This window comes from Synchiropus splendidus, chromosome 12, assembly GCF_027744825.2.
Source record: "Synchiropus splendidus isolate RoL2022-P1 chromosome 12, RoL_Sspl_1.0, whole genome shotgun sequence".
Lineage (NCBI taxonomy): Eukaryota > Metazoa > Chordata > Actinopteri > Syngnathiformes > Callionymidae > Synchiropus > Synchiropus splendidus.
Window position 1 is genome coordinate 18,582,232 of NC_071345.1, and position 20,087 is coordinate 18,602,318.

At 43.4% G+C, this 20,087-nt stretch overlaps 1 protein-coding gene and 1 long non-coding RNA gene across 2 annotated transcripts; one reads left to right on the forward strand and one right to left on the reverse strand.

The window, feature by feature from the left end:
• The first annotated feature begins 681 nt into the window (after window positions 1–681).
• Window positions 682–1,451, forward strand: LOC128768745 (uncharacterized). The gene is made up of 3 exons (XR_008416276.1): window positions 682–792; window positions 1,026–1,166; window positions 1,283–1,451. It is a non-coding gene; the product is annotated as an uncharacterized LOC128768745 (long non-coding RNA).
• Window positions 1,300–8,870, reverse strand: LOC128768744 (dynein regulatory complex protein 9-like). Its single transcript, XM_053881828.1, has 6 exons — window positions 8,692–8,870; window positions 5,148–5,309; window positions 4,990–5,064; window positions 3,391–3,522; window positions 2,749–2,838; window positions 1,300–2,688 (listed from the first exon to the last, which is right to left on the reverse strand). Exons 2-6 carry the CDS (start codon window positions 5,304–5,306, stop codon window positions 2,584–2,586), a joined length of 561 nt encoding a protein of 186 aa, XP_053737803.1. The 5' UTR covers window positions 5,307–5,309; window positions 8,692–8,870; the 3' UTR covers window positions 1,300–2,583.
• Window positions 8,871–20,087: the final 11,217 nt, after the last annotated feature.

The following is a 20,087-nucleotide window of genomic DNA, read 5'->3' on the forward strand; positions in this document are numbered from 1 at the left end:
TACGCCATAGCCTGCTCAGTAGCGCCCCCGGCACCATCAACAAATTCTAAAGCACTAATCAAGTATTAGTGAAATCTTCAATAAGGCAATGGAAAACAACCATTTTAGGTGAGAGAATTTTGAATGATCACACAAGACAAAGGACCGAGTGTATTTGTTTGTATAATGATTTGGAGAATATGACTAAATGATAATTTCTTCACATGATTTCTAATATTTCTTCAATAGCATCAAAGAAATGTGTCCAGTCTGGTCCATAGTTCAAGTCAACTGTTAAGAGACAGGAGATACAGCAGACACACGGCTCAATTTAACCCATAAATAAAACTGGCAGAGCAGTCAGACACGAGCAGGTTCCATCAGAGATGTGAAACATTGAATTTCTCGTCTCTACACTTAGTTAACTATTATATTTAAACATCAACAAATAATGACGTTGGAGACAAACTCCACTAATAGGTTCCGCCATAAAGCAGTTTCAAAAGAGACTGTAGTGTGTACAATACATGGAATAGAATGAAAATGGATTTATAGTGATAATTATCATTATCACAGAAAAGACAACATTTATCGTGATAATTTTTTTTGTCCATATCGGCCATCCCTACTAGACAGCTAGAAAGGTGACGCTCCACAACTCTTCTTTGCAGGTGAGGACTCACGTAGCAGCCCAGGTGGAGAGAGGACTGCAGTGGATGAGGCGTAGGGCACAGAATGTCCTCTGTATGATCAACTGTTTATCCTGCCACCCATCAGCCAGTGACCTTGTGGAGGACTCTGTTTGCATTCAAGGTACAACACTCTTTCAGAAGCATTACTTAGACTTTCCATCCCACTTAAGAGTCTTTGTGGCAGCGTGACGTTTGAACCAAGCTATACATGCGAGGTTCTTAGGTTCTACTAACGCATAGTTCCTAATGTGTCTCAGTTGATGACCTCATCCATGCATTTATTGGCACGAGTATAGAGATGCGGAGAGGTCCAACATTAATGAGTGGTGAACTGACTGACCGCTTCAAATTCAGCAGCACAACCACCAAAACCCTCAGTGGTGACCTTCATCACCATCAGCAACTCCACCCTCAACGACTGCAGCTTTACAAACCAAGACGGTCCACAGGCGGCACCAGACCTTCTGCAGATGCAGCCTGAGCTGCTGATCAACGGTGAGCAACGTGCTTTCATGTCACTGAATAAAACATGGGATTTGTAATGCTGACCTTGTAAAGTGATGAGTGTTCATCCACAACAATAACACATTTCTTTACGTCCTTCCACCCAGGGGAATGTCGGTGCATCCACATCACAGACTCAATATTACACAACGCCATGTTTGGGGATCACAACGTCATGATGTTGGGTTTGCACCAAGAGCAAAACTAAACTTAAGTCACAAGTGCATTTCTTTTTCATCACAATTTATTTAAGCCAGAGGAAAATATATATATATATATGGGGTTTTTTTTTCGGCAATGTATTGTATATATAAACATGTATAAACATACATATATATATATTATATTATATATTGCATATATAAACATTGCTAGTGTTTAGTCATGAGCCTCACCTCCAGTATGCGGTGAATTGTGAGTGTGACGGTTTGAAATATGTGTTTATGTTAAACTAAATACAATTAATAATAATAATAATAATCATAATATATGCATATATTATAAAGAAACATGGTTTTATATTAGCTCAATACTGCGTCAGTGTATGCACAGTATGTCTGGGCTCAAGTGTTATAAATGTCTCTAAGGCATGTTAAGTCATGTTGCTACAGGGTGCACCTGTAGCACCAAAGTTCCAACAGTAGTGCATCCTCTCTTGTTTTCTGTTTTATGTCATGGCTGTGGTTCATCACTGCACTGCAGTGTCTGACACTGAGGGGTGAGTGAAATGTGAAGCAGCATCTGATGAGAACTGGCTCTGAGTCAGGCTAACGTAGGAAACAAGAGTGTCATTCCAAGCATGGAAACAAGTCCTTGCGCCCGTGTGCTTCTTAACTGTGGGTGTCAAATGTGTGGTTCAAACTATACAGACCAAGGGTGACTGCATCCCCCCTTTGGTTTATTGCTCATGTGTTGTACATGTTTGACTTGTAAGTTGGACACAAACATCCAGTGTCAAGCTACAGACGCCTGAATATGTTTTGTATACGTATATGTTTTTAATATGTAAGTTGTCTCCTTGTCCATTCAGAGGTCAGGTGTTAAGACGACAAGGTTGATTCTGATTTGTTGTTGGTCTTGTTGCGTAGTTTGTCTCCAGTTTTCGAAACTAACAGAAAAGATTTCACTGATCATCAGCATTTACTGAGGATGTTAAGCACTTCTATAGCATGTATTAAAATATCTTTCAAAAAAACAATTCAAGAGGAAGGAAGAATGGATGGATGTTTTAACATATGTGTTTGCATTGTCATGCTTGAATTATTGTCCAACATTTTAAAATACAAATCAATCCAACTCATGTGTCATGTGCCATTCTTTGTTTGTGCGTCTCACACATATGCAGGGAGAAAAGCCACATGCAGCAGTGGAATTCACACGTCTGATCTTCACATATCAAGGAGTGTGTCTATTTCTTCTTCTTCTTCCCTTCTCCCTTTTTCTTGCCCTTCTTTTTGTCTGCCTTTTTGCCCAAGCCTCTGCGGGACATGACACCTCTCCACCATGCCTGGATCTGAAACGATTCCTGGTTAAAAGGGAACAATTCAAACAGGTTGTTGTCGCCGCCACTTACCTTGGTGGCAGCCATGTTCTCTTCCTGCTGGCGGCGCAGCTTCTCCTGCTCCTTTCTGTCTTCCAGCACCACCTCTTCCATCTCCCTGAACTGAGAACACAGCAGTGCTCATCGTGTACCTCATTTGAAAACATCTGCGGGGAGTCACTGAGCCCAAACATGTGGGTAAAGAGGGCAGCTGGCGAAGAACTGGACAAATGTGGGACTAATACAGGACATTGCATCTCTTCAGGCAGACTGGTGAACAAAGGTGAGGTGGCAGGGTAATAAACGTCTGAGACCAGGCGGCTGCAGGCTCTAAATGGTGATAAAGACTGACACTCTTCTTCTGGCTGCCTTCTTCAGAGGTAGAAATGAGGTTTGATCTGAATGCAACTGAATGATATATTCGATGGCTACAGGATGAGAGCAGGTCTACATCAGCGCTCCTCTTGCTTGCTATGGAGATGGACTGACTGACAGTGAGGATGAGCACTGACCAACGTAGACCTTGGTCGCTGATCACATGACCTTCTGTGGGCCTTGAAAAATAGGCGTCCTGATGCTGACTTGAGGAAGGAAATTCACTGCTGCTTCACTTCTAATTGTGTGTGGTGTTAACATGCATCATTGGAACTAGACTGAGGTGGTGCAGCATCTCACCGTCCTCTTTAGCTCCGCCAGCTTGTCCAGTGTGATGGCCCGTTTGCAGTTCACTTCGTTGAGTTGGTGCTCCACCTCATGCAGCATCATGTCCGTCCTCTGCTGCCAGTCCAGCTGCAGCTGCTGAAGCTCCTGCTCAACAACTGCAGCGTTAACACCTCCCAAACTTTACCCTGTAGTTTCCCCCCTTCCACATACTGCATGTGCAGATTACATTTTTGTTTTTCAATGCCACATGCCGATCAACTGGATACTGGCCGCTCCATCTTGTAGTGATACAACGACATTAGAGCCATTTCAGTGAGAAAAAAGATGGAAGGAACGCAAGCATATACAGAGACATAAGACTCCTGCAGCAACATCTCCTGAATGAAAACAGACCAGGACAGAACATTCTGTTCAAGTTTTGAGAATGAATCTAGTGCACGTGCAATACGTACAATAAAGTCTCATACGACATGAGGATCTGACATACTTCAGTAATATTAGCATCATTATTGATAACAGCATTGTTTTAACAATAATCGCACTTTTAAACATTCAGTTATGCAGGCACTGTGGGGACCAGCTATATTTCTCCACATGCATTTTCAAACCAGCTGAGGCCACCTGCTGAAAACCAAAGTTCACCAACCAGGAAGACTGTGAGTCTGGTGCTGCTTGTTTCGGCTAACCAATGTGTGCTTGTTTGGTTGGAACAAAAACACACACCCACTGTAGCCCTTTGTGGATAATATATTGTATATTATATATTTGTGGGTAGAATAAAATTCTGAATGCAATAAAACAATGTCAAAATATCACAAAATAAAAAAAATATATCTTATTTAAACTCCAAAAAAAGATATTAGTGAAGTTTAATAGAAAGTATCACCATCATCATAAAATTCATTTTCAAAACTGCTTCAACAGGTGCTTTCATGAACAGTTTTTACTGTTGGGGGCGGCATCACTTTATCATTTTTTCTTTTCAAGAACTTCTCCATAGTTGTTAACTATCACAGATTTGCTGCTGTCAAGTCAATGCAGCGACACACTACTGCCACCGTATGTGGTTCATGTATTAAAACTGAGCGTCTCGCAGACCAAAGGTGTAAAACTAAAACACTTTTAGCAGCCCTCAAGGGGGCGGTCACGGCCCTATAGTTAAGAATCACTGCTATAGAGAATGTAACCAGTCAGGAGGCACACTGTGGCAGAGGAGATGCTGGTTCAGTCACCTGGCAAGGCAAGACTAGACAGTAACAGACTGTCAATGATACAGATAGATAAACTGCACTACTCTACATGTATACTAGTATATGAATACAATCAGGAAGAGTGCACTTGCAGATCCATCACCCAGTCGGTCAGCACTCATTGTTTCCTGCACCTGTTGAAAGTGACACGCAATGACATGCAGAAGAACGGTTGAGGATGCAACCTCTGACCTTTCACAGCCAAAGCTCAGAGCTCTGAGCTCTGCATGTCACACTCACAACACTGGGGACTGAAAGTGTTTGTTTCCAGCTCAAACTGTTGGACAAAACAACCAACAAGATATTGTGCAGTTCATCACGAAAGATGGTGGCAAGAATCACAAAAAATCTCTGCACTGACCTCATGTCGATAATGCAGATATTTCTTCTTTGCTTCATGAACTTCAGCCTGCTGCTGCAACTGGTCCTTCAGCAGCTGAAACAAGGCAGTCATCAGCCCGTGGAGGTGGGAGCGTGTGGTGTCAGGGAATGAGAGTGACGGAATGGTGTCTCAAAAACCTCACGCTTCTTTTCAAGGTCACTTTCAGCTTTATTCGTCTCAAACTGCGTCCTCTTCAGCTGCTGCTCTTGGAGTTTCTCCTCCAGCTTCTTCCTCTTCTCCATCTTCAATGCTTGAATATCCACTTGTTTGCTGAGTCTTTTGGCGCATTTGCACATCTCCTGATGTACACAAAGGCATTTCAATGAACCATGAGGCAGGTCAAATGAAAAGGTCTTTCAACCATTTAATGTTTTTTTTTCATCTCGTCTTTATTTGAAATGTTTGATAACCTCCTCACCTTGTAAAAATTGCTGTGTCATTAAAGGCGTTAAAGGTTGAAGTTTTTTTGGGGGGGAAAGGGAGCAGGTGCTGCTGCTCCACCACCGTTTTAAAAATAATCCTGGAGGAAACCCTGTTCCAGAACCAAAGTTTACCATGAGTTTAGCAAACTATTCTCATAAGAAAGCAGTTTTATGCCATATGTGCTACCGGCCTTCGCTATTGGTTAAACCACCACTGGCATCGACCTGAGACGTCGATCGACCTATAACTCCCTTGTCTTCCGCTACTCAGCCTCTTTTACCAAACAGCCTTTGACTTGTGACGGAGGACAATGAAGAGACCGAGTGCTCCGTTTTGGAGGACAGCCCAAGCGAGGTTTACCGTGGAGTCGGCCCAGAGAGTCTATCTGCTGGATGAGAGGCTCTGGTCAGGACCCCAGCAGCGCCTTCCGGATGAGAAGGACCGCCTCACCATGCAGTTCCTCAACAGAGCCTACTATAGTGCACTCCACGTCCAGAACCTTGCCAACAACATGACTCAGTTGTTGTCGGCCATGGACAAGGCAGTCTTCGAGAGGGTGCTCAGTGAGGACAAGCTCCCAGAGTGGTCCCACGTGACAGTGGCGGCGTTCCATCAGATGGTGCTAGCTGTTTCCATGAATGGCGTTTGAATAACCGACAGCCCTTTCGAGGAGGGCCCCCCGCACCTGGAGCCTCGACTTGGCTGTGTTTAGAGCAAGAGATAAACTCCCTTCTCCAAAAGTGGACAATTTCTAAAGTCCCACTGGAGGAGTGCAAGGCAGGGTTTTACTCTGTGTATTTCCTTGTCCCGAGGAGGTCAGGTAAGTCGAGACCCATCCTGGCTCTCTGGAGGTGAAACACTCGTGTTGGATCATGTCAGTTCAGAGTGCTGACGGTCAGGCAGCTTCTCGAGTGTGTCTGACCAGGCGACAGGGTGACGTCAGTGGACCTGACAGATATGTATTTTTGTCCAGGGAGGAGGCGCTAGAGCATAAGGCGAGGGTGCTGAATCAGATCAGACGTCTGGGTTTCGATGTCAATCTCAACGTCAAATCAGAATGCGCTGCATCCCATGACTTCCGCACAATATCTGGACATCTTCCTTGATTCTCGCCCCATGACAGCATGGCTCTCAGATGAGCCTATGCCAGTTCTGCTGGAGCAGATTGGCATGATGAGAGATGTGCACCACGCGAGAGCCAGCGAGGTAGTCACACTCTTAGGTCTCCTGTCAGTGGTGGTGAAACTGGGATTGTTGCACATGTGGCGGCTCCAGTGCTGGTTTGTGCTTCACCGTCTTCACCCGGTCCGGGACAGTAACATGTGGTTGAGTCTGTCAGGTCCGGCTTCCCTGAACATTCTGGGACTGCAGCGCGCGTCTTATAGCAGCAGCGCACATCTTCATGGATGCATCCCTCCTGGGCTAGGAATGCGCCTTAGAAAAGGACAGCATGAGAGGAATATGGTCCGGTCCCACATCTCATATCAAACTGCTGGAGTTGATGGCGGTGGAGAAGGTTCTGCTTCATTTCACACCACGGCTGATGGTACATCATGTGACGGTGAGGTCAGCTCCCTGCACAAGATGACGGCTCTTACCTTGACATGGGCAGTAAGCCACCTGTTGTCGATGACAGCGTGTCACAGGTGCCCTAAACCTGGGCACGGACAGGCTGTCCAGAAGAGGGTCTTGCACTAGAAGTGGCAGATGCAATCTGGCAGTGGTTCAGGACTCTAGCTGCAGATCTGTTTACGTCGGAAGAGAACGCCAATGCTCCACTGGGGTTCTCTGAGGGCGTGGGACAGACTCACACAACACACTCTGGGTGGATGCCCTGACCCATCCAGTGTGTCCGCAGGGGCTGCTTTACGTGATTCCTCAACACAGGTTGATGACGCCGTTTTTGCAGCACGTCAGAGATCAGAAACTCTCGGTTGTGACGAGGTGGTTTCCGGACCTGTCCAGATTAGCGGTGGGACCTCCGTGGCCAATCCTGGATGCACCGGGTGCACTGACCCAAGCCAGAAGTATGTGTCGAGCCCATCTGGTGCTTGGACGTCCTCTCAAGGTTTAGATGTTGAAATTGCTTGACATGGGTTTGTCGGATGCAGTAGTTTCAACGGTACAGAGCTCTCAGGCTCTAGCCACTAACAGGCTTATGCCACTAGGAGGCACGTCTCTGTGAACTGGTGTGAGTCTAAAGGCCTCACCCGGGTTAGATGTCCTCTTTCTGGTGTTTTTTCCTTTCTACAGGAGATGCTGGATAAAGGACCACCATCCTGGTCGACAGCATCAACCTTCGCTCGTGCTTACGTGAAGGACATGGTGGACTCCTAAGTTGCTCTCACTGTCCTTTCTGGGGGTGCTTCTTTGTCCACAGGTGACCAGTAGAACGTCGGATGCTTGGTTCTTGTGGTAAGGACTTTTTCTTTCAGCCATGCTGGGAGGAATTTAATCCCACGGGCCTTCACCATGGTTTTTAACCAATAGCAAAGGCAGTTAGAAGGTGGAGCACAAATGACATAGAAATAGAAATTACCTAATGTAACCACAGTTCTATGAATATGGACGTAGCCCTCTAACCGGCTGCCCAGCCTGTATAGAATTTATTTCTATGCCGAAACTCGAGTTAGTGCTCAGACTCGAGTGTTGGGAGGCCAACTGTTCTACCCGGTGTCCTCAGTTAGTCATTTACATGCTCCGGTTGACAGTACAAGCAACATCCGACATACGACTGGGATCAGTTCCGACCAACTGGTCATATGTCCGATTGGACGTAAGTCAAAATAGCCGACGCGAGGGTTCTAGGTACTACTGTAGTGGTAGATCTCTGTGTGAGAGTGAGATGCTGGGATACTGTGCTGCTGTAACTGTCGTATGCGTTGCCGGGCTGCTACGTGCTGCGGTGCCAGACATTGAATGAAAAAAATAAGCGTCTACTGGCCGTGGTCGTAAGTCGGATGTTACTTGCACTTAAAACAGTTTTTGTCCATTTTTCTCATAATTCACACTTCCTTTTCATTTCTTCTGCAAATGATAGCACTGTATACATTTCTAACTTTCATTTGAGCAGATGACATTTTTTAAAAAATGTTTGCAGTCCCTTGCAGCAGATTGTCCACATTGGCACACTGGCTCTACCACAGCAGTCACACAGTGACGTACACAAATTCACTATATCACATTATCAAACTGCAGACTTAAACACAAGTAACCAGGCAGAACTAGGAATGAAATTTCAGTGTCAGATTCTCTCACCTTCAGATTCTCAGTTTTCTGCCTCAACTCCTGCTGTTGTCTGTGTAAGGTTTGTGTTTTACTCGCCAGCTCTCTCTTGGCTTCTCTGAAGAGAAGAACACATCAGCCTCACCATCTCCCTGTTTACCTTCTTTCCATCTGTAAAAACTCATCTCATCCACCAACATTCTGTCCGTCCTACAAAATATATACAATTGATTGAAGAACTGATTGTGTTGTTAGGCCATAAATAACATGAACAATTCCATTTCGCCGCATCTATTTCTACAAAAGGAAAGTGATGATGAATATTTTCTTTCTGTTCTAATCAAGTTTTATAATATATGAAGTGTTCACCTTTCTAAAATATGGAATAGATGGTAGTTTGTCATGTACTTATGATATAAATTTTTGACAGTGAAATGATCATCTTTAATCTATTTTTCCTGTGGCAAAAATGGTATTATCATTATCATTTTTATGATTGTTATTCGTAGCAGTATTGTTGTTGTTGTTCTGGTTAAAAGTTAAAGTACAGACTGGAATTCCCTTGCGTGTAGACACAGGGAAACAGATTTGTATTCCAAAACAGGGACAGACCATTTTAATTGCATTACAATTATGGTTTCGTAGAAAGGGCTTTTTATTTAATTTGTTTTTATTTCACACTATCAAAAATTCTACAAGGATTAACTGTTGGATGATGGTCACAGATTATGTGCCATGGTGGCAAACATTAAGTCGAAATGTCATTCTTAGTTGAATCACATTTGTTCATCGTCTAGTGTCTCAGCTGTGTCTCAAGATGGGTGATGGGAAAGACATAGAATGCAGTTTGTGACTCATCAGGTTGAACATTATTGAGGAAATAGCGGGAAAATGTGAATATATCAATCATAACAAAATCATAACAGTACAGTTATGAAATGAAAGTGTCCATCTCCAATGTCTCTCATATCTGTTCACAGTTTACAATCACTTTGGACTCACCTGAACACTTTACCTGGGAGCTATTGAAGAAATAGTGAGAAAATATGAATATATTAATAATAATGGAATCATAACAGTACAGTTATGAAATGAAAGTGTCCGTCTCCAATGTGTCTCATGTCTGGTGACAGTTTACAACCATTTTGAACTCACCTGAACACTTTTCCTCGGAGCTATTGAAGAAATAGTGCAAACATTCTCACTGACTTTTATGATAACAACACCAGCTCTGGTGGAGCGAATATCTGTCGAATATCCAACATCCAACTAATTTGATCACGGATCTCTACCTTCACTGTATATGCCCGACCCGCGTTTATTCCGTTGAATTATGCCTTGGAAGCGAACTGTATCGCTATCTGTATATATCTATATGCACCTTTATTTCCATCCCTATACTTGCGATGAATTGAAAGGCCTTTATTGGTGTTGAACTCTGTCAGTTCAAGTTAGTGGGCATTCAACTTCCAACATTTTATTGTGTTTTCCCTCTGGTGAAGGGGGTGATAGTGGTTCTGTCAAGTCACTATTATAGTCTGTTCCCGCTCGTTGATTGGTCTCAGGGAGACTCAGGCACGATATATAAGTCCAGTATTCACTGCAAGTATCAAGTAGTTTACACATGACAAATTCTGTCTGGCTGCTGTTGTCAAAATGAGCTCCCGCCATGTGACGCTCAAATGAAGTGGTATTATCAAGTGTATCACGCTGCTGATCATGACATGAAGTGCAATAGTCACTGTAGTGTCAAGTAGTTTCCTGCTGTCCATCAAAAGTACAGGGGCGATGCTGGCAGGGGTAGGAACTAGAGCACAACAGCGGTTGGCATCTGTGGATTCCCCAAGCATTGGTCCTAACTCAGTCATGACACTGGTTTTCATTATCCGCGGAAAATGGATTGGTTAAAGCCAAGTCTGACTAGGAGAAAGACTTGGGAGTGACTGACCTGACTGACCTCTCCTGAGCTAAACCGTTGCAGTCAGGGTGAATGTGTTTGCATCCTGTCCACATCCAGATGAGTAGAGAATGGTAGACAGCTAGAAAGGTGACGCTCCACAACTCTTCTTTGCAGGTGAGGACTCACGTAGCAGCCCAGGTGGAGAGAGGACTGCAGTGGATGAGGCGTAGGGCACAGAATGTCCTCTGTATGATCAACCGTTTATCCTGCCACCCATCAGCCAGTGGCCTTGTGGAGGACTATGTTTGCATTCGAGGTACAACACTCATGACACTCTGTGAAGCATCAATTAAGTTTCTTTTCAGCCTCTGCATCATGAAAGTAGAAATATTGACTTGAGTTGTACGCAGTGTATCAATTAAATAGTATCAATTAAGCGCGTGATATATGGTTTCCAGACTATAAGCCACTACTTTTTTCTTGCGATCTGAGTCCTGCGGCTTATACAGCAGTGTGGTTAATATATGGATTTTTACACCTGTTGTGAGAGCAGCGTGAATCAATCAAGACGCTCCGTATTATGCATCTTGTTTCCACTATTTCCTCACTCTCGATGCTGGACCCCGTTTTTAAAACTAGTGTTGAAAAGCGTTTTTAAGCTGGTGCACCACTGACCTGCCCACAGCTCAGACAGACCACTGAACCTGCGGCTTACAGACCGGTGCGGCTTATGTATGAACCAGATCTATTTTCCTTCTTAAATTTAGTGGGTGCGGCTAATATACCGGTGCACTATATGGTGTGGGAATTACGGTAAATGTAATTTAACCACGATTGCAATGTATCAAGACAGGGATTGAAATAAACATTTATTCATTCAACGTGTGTGTGTGGCTGCACAATATACGAACCGTGCAGCTGTACATGTGAGGAGCAATGCACGCACACAGATTTGTTGCGCTTTGTGGGGACCGCTCATTGCCAAAATGCTTTGTTTGTTTTGAAGTCTTCACCCTCAAATTGAGGTTAACCTTGTGGGGTCTGGCAACAGGGTCCCTCAAAGACATAAGGACCCCACTTGGTGGGGTTTTCACCAAAATTGCGACTCACTAGGATCCATATGCATAAACACACAGACACATGTTTAGAAATTAGGACCCAACATTGAGTAGTGAACTGACTGATGCTCTCAGGAAAACAGATTCGGTCTTTCGTCACTGATAAATTTCGTGCTTTTATCGGACAGAAATATTGTATCTCACGCTTATTCTTCAAAATCTGCAGCACAACCACCAAAACCCTTAGTGGTGACCATCATCGCCATCAGCAACTCCACCCTCAACAACTGCAGCTTTACAAACCAAGACGGTCCACAGGCGGCACCAGACCTTCTGCAGATGCAGCCTGAGCTGCTGATCAACGGTGAGCAACGTGGTTTCATGTCACTGCATAAAGCAGGTTTTTGTTGATATCTTGTTTGCTGCAACGTAAAAAAAAGTGAAATAATCGTCATCGACTCTGCTTCCTTCCACCCAGGTCGGAGTCGGAACGTCCACATCACACACTCTGAATTGCACTACGCCATGTTTGGAGATCACAACGTCATGAGGGGGAACAAAACCAACTCAGGACTCGCTAGACCATTCGTCCCCTCTGCCCCTTCACCACCAGCACTGCAGGCGACTTTGCCCGCCCCTCTGACTCCATCAGGCAGTCAGGATGTTGAAGACTCCACTGACTGACTCACACACGATCTCTGCACTCTCCCTGCTTTGGACCAGCACCAAATACTCTACCTCTATTGCACGCTCACCGGGACACAGCAGCCTCACTACAGGGGATAATAATGGGACTAGATATATATATATATATATATAAAACAGTTTGCTCTCCAGACAACACGGAACCTTTGTAAGTGCAGGAGTTCCTGGTCCACTGATCACACTGATGCGCAAGACACGTGGCAGCGAGGATGATAACAACAACAACAAACATGGAGGAATCCCTGAACAAAAGCTAGTGATGTTTTTCACTACTACTCTGAATGTATTCGAAATTCATATAAAATTGAAATTCTTATACAAATATTTTCAAGATATTAAAAGAGCTTTAGTTTAAATAAGGTGATATAAACACTTGAATATAGCCACCATCATGATTTATTGTGCTATTGTCAAACTGAAGCAAAATAAAATAAATAATCAAATCCCACCCCTAATATGGGATTTTATTTAAAATCCCATATTATATATGGGATTTTAAATGTATATATAGATAGATATAGATGACGTGGATTGCTACTACCATACCATGCTTTATTTGTAAGTGTTCAATTGTTAGACAAACCATGTTAATAAAAATGATGAATTCTTATCATCGCTATTTGAGTTTGTCTTGAATCTACTCCTAACTATTGATGTGTGGTGAATTGCGAGTGTCAGCTTTTTGTGACTTACAAGCTAGCAAAACAGCCCATAGTGACTCCTTTCAGCCCCTCAGCAGTGGCTGAAAGGAGAGCAGTGTTTTCTTCCTCTGGGTGTCTCTCATCGTCTCCTGGAACACTCACTACAGCAAAAAGCAGTGATGAGTGAAACAACGCTTCATAAACTGAACGACCTAGGTTTTAAAGTGTCACAGAAAATGCTGCAGTGTTGTAGGAGGCAAGTGTCAAGAAGAGTGGTCCTTCCCGATGGTGAGTTTTTAAGGCATGTGTTGTTGGAAGCATGTGGCCCGTCTCACCAGCGTTACAACAGTGTGACTTCAGCTGTAACACCGTCACAAAGACGGTCGATGGTTCTCGTCCAATCCAGCTGCTTTCATCTCTGTTTTCCTGTCGTCGGCACAAAAAATTAAAATGGGGCTGGCAGGTTGAGGTTTAACCTTGAGGTTATGATTTTTTGGTGAAAAAGCTATAGATCTTGGACTACAGCTCCAAAAAAATAAATCTGAAAAATAAAAACCAAATAAAAAAACAAACGAACAATATACATATATAGGTGTATATGTAATAACACCAATATGTAATATTGCTACTTCCGATGCTGGGGAGTTGGCAACACTGCAGCTGAAAGGAGAACTGTTTCAAGTAATGACATGCTACATGCTGGCCACAAGGAGGCACTATGTTGTAAGAGGTGGTGAAAAGAGAGACTTGCAGAAGGAATTGATCGGGAGTTATTGCAACAGGTGGGTTGTTCTGCTTAGCAAAGTTAATGAAGTTCGTTCGTTTGCTTCTTCTTGGAACTCATCCACACAACATGCACCACCGGCATCATTCTCATGTTTGGCTCGGCAAAGTAAACTCTTCAGCTGCAGATTAAAAAGGAGGTGTGTGGTTGAATCTGTCTTTTGGGACTAAAGATGACGATAGACGGTGATGCTGCTGCTTCTGACGGTCTGTTCGGATCCAACTGTTTAGCCCCTCCTGCAGCCAGCTGTGAGTCCGAGCTGTCGTGTGGTTTAGTCCTTCCCACAACCTCCTCAGGTCTTTCTCCTGGCTGTTTGTCTGGTTGGCTTCTGTCCATCTTCAAAATACAGGATTACACGCTTTCAGAACTTCTGACCTTTTCGATTTGACGGTGGAGCCATTTCATTGTTGCGTCACCCTGCCGGGCCTTGTGTCATCGGCTGAGAGTGACACACCCCCTTCACCACTGCTGTGTTTACAAACGAGAGCGAGAATACTCGCGTTGGTGCTGCGCGGCGTTAGCTGCCGACCTGAAAACAGCCTTCCGCGGCGGTCTTCTTCACAGCTGGTAGGATGGCAGAGGAGTCAGGCGTCAGCACGGTAAGACCATCCGTCGTTCACGTGTATTTCACCTAACTCCGTCCTGCCATTCCTTTATTTGGAACTATACGATTAGCTGCAGCGACAAGTTTTTACTCGCGACTTTCACTTGATGAAGCCTGTTCACACACACCAACCGCGTTAGGAACGGATCATAAAGTATCCGGCTTCACCGCGGTCATGACACCCTGAGCCAGAACAACGGTTCTGGGGACGGGATCTTGCGAGGGCCAAAGACCCGCGGCCTCTACAACTCTTCAGGCCAGACCGGTTCTCTACCGCGGTCAAATTAGTTGGATGTTGGATATTCGACAGATATTCGCTCCACCAGAGCCGGTGTTGTTCGGTCTGTGTCCCCGGTCGCTGATCTCGGACGAGCTCTCTCGCTGGCAGCGCTAAGACGAAGTTAGGGGACCGTCCACAAATTCTCAGTCGTGAAATTATCATAAAAGTCAGTGAGAATGTTTGCACTATTTCTTCAATAGCTCCGAGGAAAAGTGTTCAGATGAGTCCAAAGTGAGTGTAAACTGTCACCAGACATGAGACACATTGGAGACGGACACTTTCATTTCATAACTGTACTGTTATGACTCCATTATTATTAATATGTTCATATTTTCCTCACTATTTCTTCAATAGCTCAGAGGAAAAGTGTTCAGGTGAGTCCAAAGTGATTGTAAACTGCGAATAGATATGAGAGACATTGGAGACGGACACTTTCATTTCATAACTTTACTGTTATGATTTTGTTATGATTGATATATTCACATTTTCCCGCTATTTCCTCAATAATGTTCAACCTGATGAGTCACAAACTGCATTCTATGTCTCTCCCATCACCCATCATGAGACACAGCTGAGACACTGGACGATGAACAAATGTGATTCAACTAACATTTTTCAACTAATGATTTCATTTACACAAGTCACATTGCCATTTTCATTTCTCTGCTTCTTCAAAATGTTCTGTGTCCATACCCATACACTGCATGGAGCCAAATTCCGCAGGAATCACACTGGACCTTTAGAAATGTTAAAACAAAGTGGTTAAATTTACCACTTTATGCTTCTGTTGAATTTTAAAACATCTCACTTAGTGTGTTAGTGGTGGTCCACAACCTGGGGGTCTTTACGCATTCCACAACAGCTGTTTACATCAAACACTAAAACACATGAACGTATGTTGAAAATGATTGATTATTGTAAATCATCCATTGTACCTCATGCCTTGAGGATTTTCGCCAGAATCGTGCGCTCTTTTAACCATCTTCTCGTTGAAGGTGGGTCATAACTGCCCCACGCCACTTAATATCCACCCAGTCAGTTTTGCGATGGCATGTTCTCCTCACATTGAAGAATTTCCTGAGAGATGATGTAAAAAGGTAACTAAAAACACTTACAGTATAATAAGTAATAATTTTGGAATATTTAAAATAAAATAAATAAATTATCACAAGAAGATGGTTGCAGCTGCGGCACCATTATCTTCCACATTTTTCTGCGTTGTATTAATGCTGTCTGTGTCAAAGAAACATTTAAATTCACTGGAGTCTCCATGTATTTGTTTGCCACTACGAAAATGATGGATCATCAAATTAAGGCAGAATTCTTTGTTTATGAACACCATGAATGGATAATAATGCCAATTATCATCCATTCATGGAATTACGCCATGTCCAGCCCAAATCCTCTATTAGCTCCCCAATGTTACATTTCCAACTTCAAAAGGGGAAATGCAGAAAGAGCGCACGAAAATCCTCAAGGCATCGGGTACAATGGATGATTTACAATAATCAATCATTTTCAACATACGTTTATGTGTTTTAGTGTTTGATGTAAACAGCTGTTGTGGAATGCGTAAAGACCCCCAGGTTGTGGACCACCACTAACACACTAAGTGAGATGTTTTAAAATTCAACAGAAGCATAAAGTGGTAAATTTAACCACTTTGTTTTAACATTTCTAAAGGTCCAGTGTGATTCCTGCGGAATTTGGTTCCATGCAGTGTATGGGTATGGACACAGAACATTTTGAAGAAGCGGAGAAATGAAAATGGCAATGTGACTTGTGTAAATGAAATCATTAGTTGAAAAATATTAGTTGAATCACATTTGTTCATCGTCCAGTGTCTCAGCTGTGTCTCAAGATGGGTGATGGGAGAGACATAGAATGCAGTTTGTGACTCATCAGGTTGAACATTATTGAGGAAACAGCGGGAAAATGTGAATATATCAATCATAACAAAATCATAACAGTAAAGTTATGAAATGAAAGTGTCCATCTCCAATGTCTCTCATATCTGTTCACAGTTTACAATCACTTTGGACTCACCTGAACACTTTTCCTGGGAGCTATTGAAGAAATAGTGAGAAAATATGAATATATTAATAATAATAGAATCATAACAGTACAGTTATGAAATGAAAGTGTCCGTCTCCAATGTGTCTCATATCTGTTCACAGTTTACAATCACTTTGAACTCACCTGAACACTTTTCCTCGGAGCTATTGAAGAATTGTGGACCCCTAACTTCGTCTGAGCGCTGCCAGCGAGAGAGCTCGTCCGAGATCGGCGACCGCTTCCCGGGGACACAGACCAAACAACACTGGCTCTGGTGGAGCGAATATCTGTCGAATATCCAACATCCAACTAATTTGACCGCGGTTTCCTACCTTCACTGTATATGCCCGACCCGCGTTTATTCCGTTGAATTATGCCTAGGAAGCGAACTGTATCGCTATCTGTATATATCTATATGCACCTTTATTTCCATCCCTATACTTGCGATGAATTGAAAGGCCTTTATTGGTGTTGAACTCTGTCAGTTCAAGTTAGTGGGCATTCAACTTCCAACATTTTATTGTGTTTTCCCTCTGGTGAAGGGGGTGATAGTGGTTCTGTCAAGTCACTATTATAGTCTGTTCCCGCTTGTTGATTGGTCTCAGGGAGACTCAGGCACGATATATAAGTCCAGTATTCACTGCAAGTATCAAGTAGTTTACACATGACAAATTCTGTCTGGCTGCTGTTGTCAAAATGAGCTCCCGCCATGTGACGCTCAAATGAAGTGGTATTATCAAGTGTATCACGCTGCTGATCATGACATGAAGTGCAATAGTCACTGTAGTGTCAAGTAGTTTCCTGCTGTCCATCAAAAGTACAGGGGCGATGCTGGCAGGGGTAGGAACTAGAGCACAACAGCAGTTGGCATCTGTGGATTCCCCAAGCATTGGTCCTAACTCAGTCATGACACTGGTTTTCATTATCCGCGGAAAATGGATTGTTTAAAGCCAAGTCTGACTAGGAGAAAGACTTGGGAGTGACTGACCTGACTGACCTCTCCTGAGCTAAACCGTTGCAGTCAGGGTGAATGTGTTTGCATCCTGTCCACATCCAGATGAGTAGAGAATGGTAGACAGCTAGAAAGGTGACGCTCCACAACTCTTCTTTGCAGATGAGGACTCACATAGCAGCCAAGGTGGAGAGAGGACTGCAGTGGATGAGGCGTAGGGCACAGAATGTCCTCTGTATGATCAACCGTTTATCCTGCCACCCATCAGCCAGTGGCCTTGTGGAGGACTATGTTTGCATTCGAGGTACAACACTCATGACACTCTCTGAAGCATCAATTAAGTTTCTTTTCAGCCCCTGCATCATGAAAGTAGAAATATTGACTTGAGTTGTACGCAGTGTATCAATTAAATAGTATCAATTAAGCGCGTGATATATGATTTACAGACTATAAGCCACTACTTTTTTCTTGCGATCTGAGTCCTGCGGCTTATACAGCAGTGTGGTTAATATATGGATTTTTACACCTGTTGTGAGAGCAGCGTGAATCAATCAAGACGCTCCGTATTATGCATCTTGTTTCCACTATTTCCTCACTCTCGATGCTGGACCCCGTTTTTAAAACTAGTGTTGAAAAGCGTTTTTAAGCTGGTGCACCACTGACCTGCCCACAGCTCAGACAGCACCACTGAACCTGCGGCTTACAGACCGGTGCGGCTTATGTATGAACCTTCTTAAATTTAGTGGGTGCGGCTAATATACCGGTGCACTCTATGGTGTGGGAATTACGGTAAATGTAATATAACCACGATTGCAATGTATCAAGACAGGGATTGAAATAAACATTTATTCATTCAACGTGTGTGTGTGGCTGCACAATATACGAACCATGCAGCTGTACATGTGAGGAGCAATGCAAAGACATAAGGACCCCACTTGGTGGGGTTTTCACCAAAATTGCGACTCACTAGGATCCATATGCATAAACACACAGACACATGTTTAGAAATTAGGACCCAACATTGAGTAGTGAACTGACTGATGCTCTCAGGAAAACAGATTCGGTCTTTCGTCACTGATAAATTTCATGCTTTTATCGGACAGAAATATTGTATCTCACGCTTCTTCTTCAAAATCTGCAGCACAACCACCAAAACCTTTAGTGGTGACCATCATCGCCATCAGCAACTCCACCCTCAACAACTGCAGCTTTACAAACCAAGACGGTCCACTGGCGGCACCAGACCTTCTGCAGATGCAGCCTGAGCTGCTGATCAACGGTGAGCAACGTGGTTTCATGTCACTGCATAAAGCAGGTTTTTGTTGATATCTTGTTTGCTGCAACGTAAAAATACGTGAAATAATCATCATCAACTCTGCTTCCTTCCACCCAGGTCGGAGTCGGAGCGTCCACATCACACACTCTGAATTGCACTACGCCATGTTTGGAGATCACAACGTCATGAGGGGGAACAAAACCAACTCAGGACTCGCTAGTCCATTCGTCCCCTCTGCCCCTTCACCACCAGCACTGCAGGCGACTTTGCCCGCCCCTCTGACTCCATCAGGCAGTCAGGATGTTGAAGACTCCACTGACTGACTCACACACGATCTCTGCACTCTCCCTGCTTTGGACCAGCACCAAATACTCTACCTCAATTACACGCTCACCGGGACACAGCAGCCTCACTACAGGGGATAATAATGAGACTATATATATATATATTTATATATTTATATTATTTAACAGTTTGCTCTCTAGACAACACAGAACCTTTGTAAGTGCAGGAGTTCCTGGTCCACTGATCACACTGATGCGCAAGACACGTGGCAGCTAGGACGATAACAACAACAACAAACATGGAGGAATCCCTGAACAAAAGCTAGTGATGTTTTTCACTACCACTCTGAATGTATTCGAAATTCATATAAAATTGAAATTCTTATTCTAATATCTTTTCAAGATATTAAAAGAGCTTTAGTTTAAATAAGCTGATATAAACACTTGAATATAGCCACCATCATGATTTATTGTGCTATTGTCAAACTGAAGCAAAATAAAATAAATAATAAAATCCTACCCCTAATATGGGATTTTATTTAAAATCCCATATTATATATGGGATTTTAAATGTATATATATATATGTAGATAGATAGATATAGATGACGTGGATTGCTACTACCATACCATGCTTTATTTGTAAGTGTTCAATTGTTCGACAAACCATGTTAATAAAAATGATGAATTCTTATCATCACTATTTGAGTTTGTCTTGAATCTACTCCTAACTATTGATGTGTGGTGAATTGCGAGTGTCAGCTTTTTGTGACTTACAAGCTAGCAAAACAGCCCATAGTGACTCCTTTCAGCCCCTCAGCAGTGGCTGAAAGGAGAACAGTGTTTTCTTCCTCCGGGTGTCTCTTCCTCCGGAGAGACATCCGGAGGAAG

Excerpts from the sequence above, each read along its gene's own strand:
- LOC128768744 (XM_053881828.1), bottom strand. The coding sequence starts at position 5,306 with ATGTGCAAATGCGCCAAAAGACTCAGCAAACAAGTGGATATTCAAGCA. Across the intron at positions 5,065-5,147 it reads ACCTTGAAAAGAAGCGTGAG|CTGCTGAAGGACCAGTTGCA; the intron begins GTTTTTGAGACA and ends GCCTTGTTTCAG. Across the intron at positions 2,689-2,748 it reads AGAACATGGCTGCCACCAAG|ATCCAGGCATGGTGGAGAGG; the intron begins GTAAGTGGCGGC and ends GAATCGTTTCAG.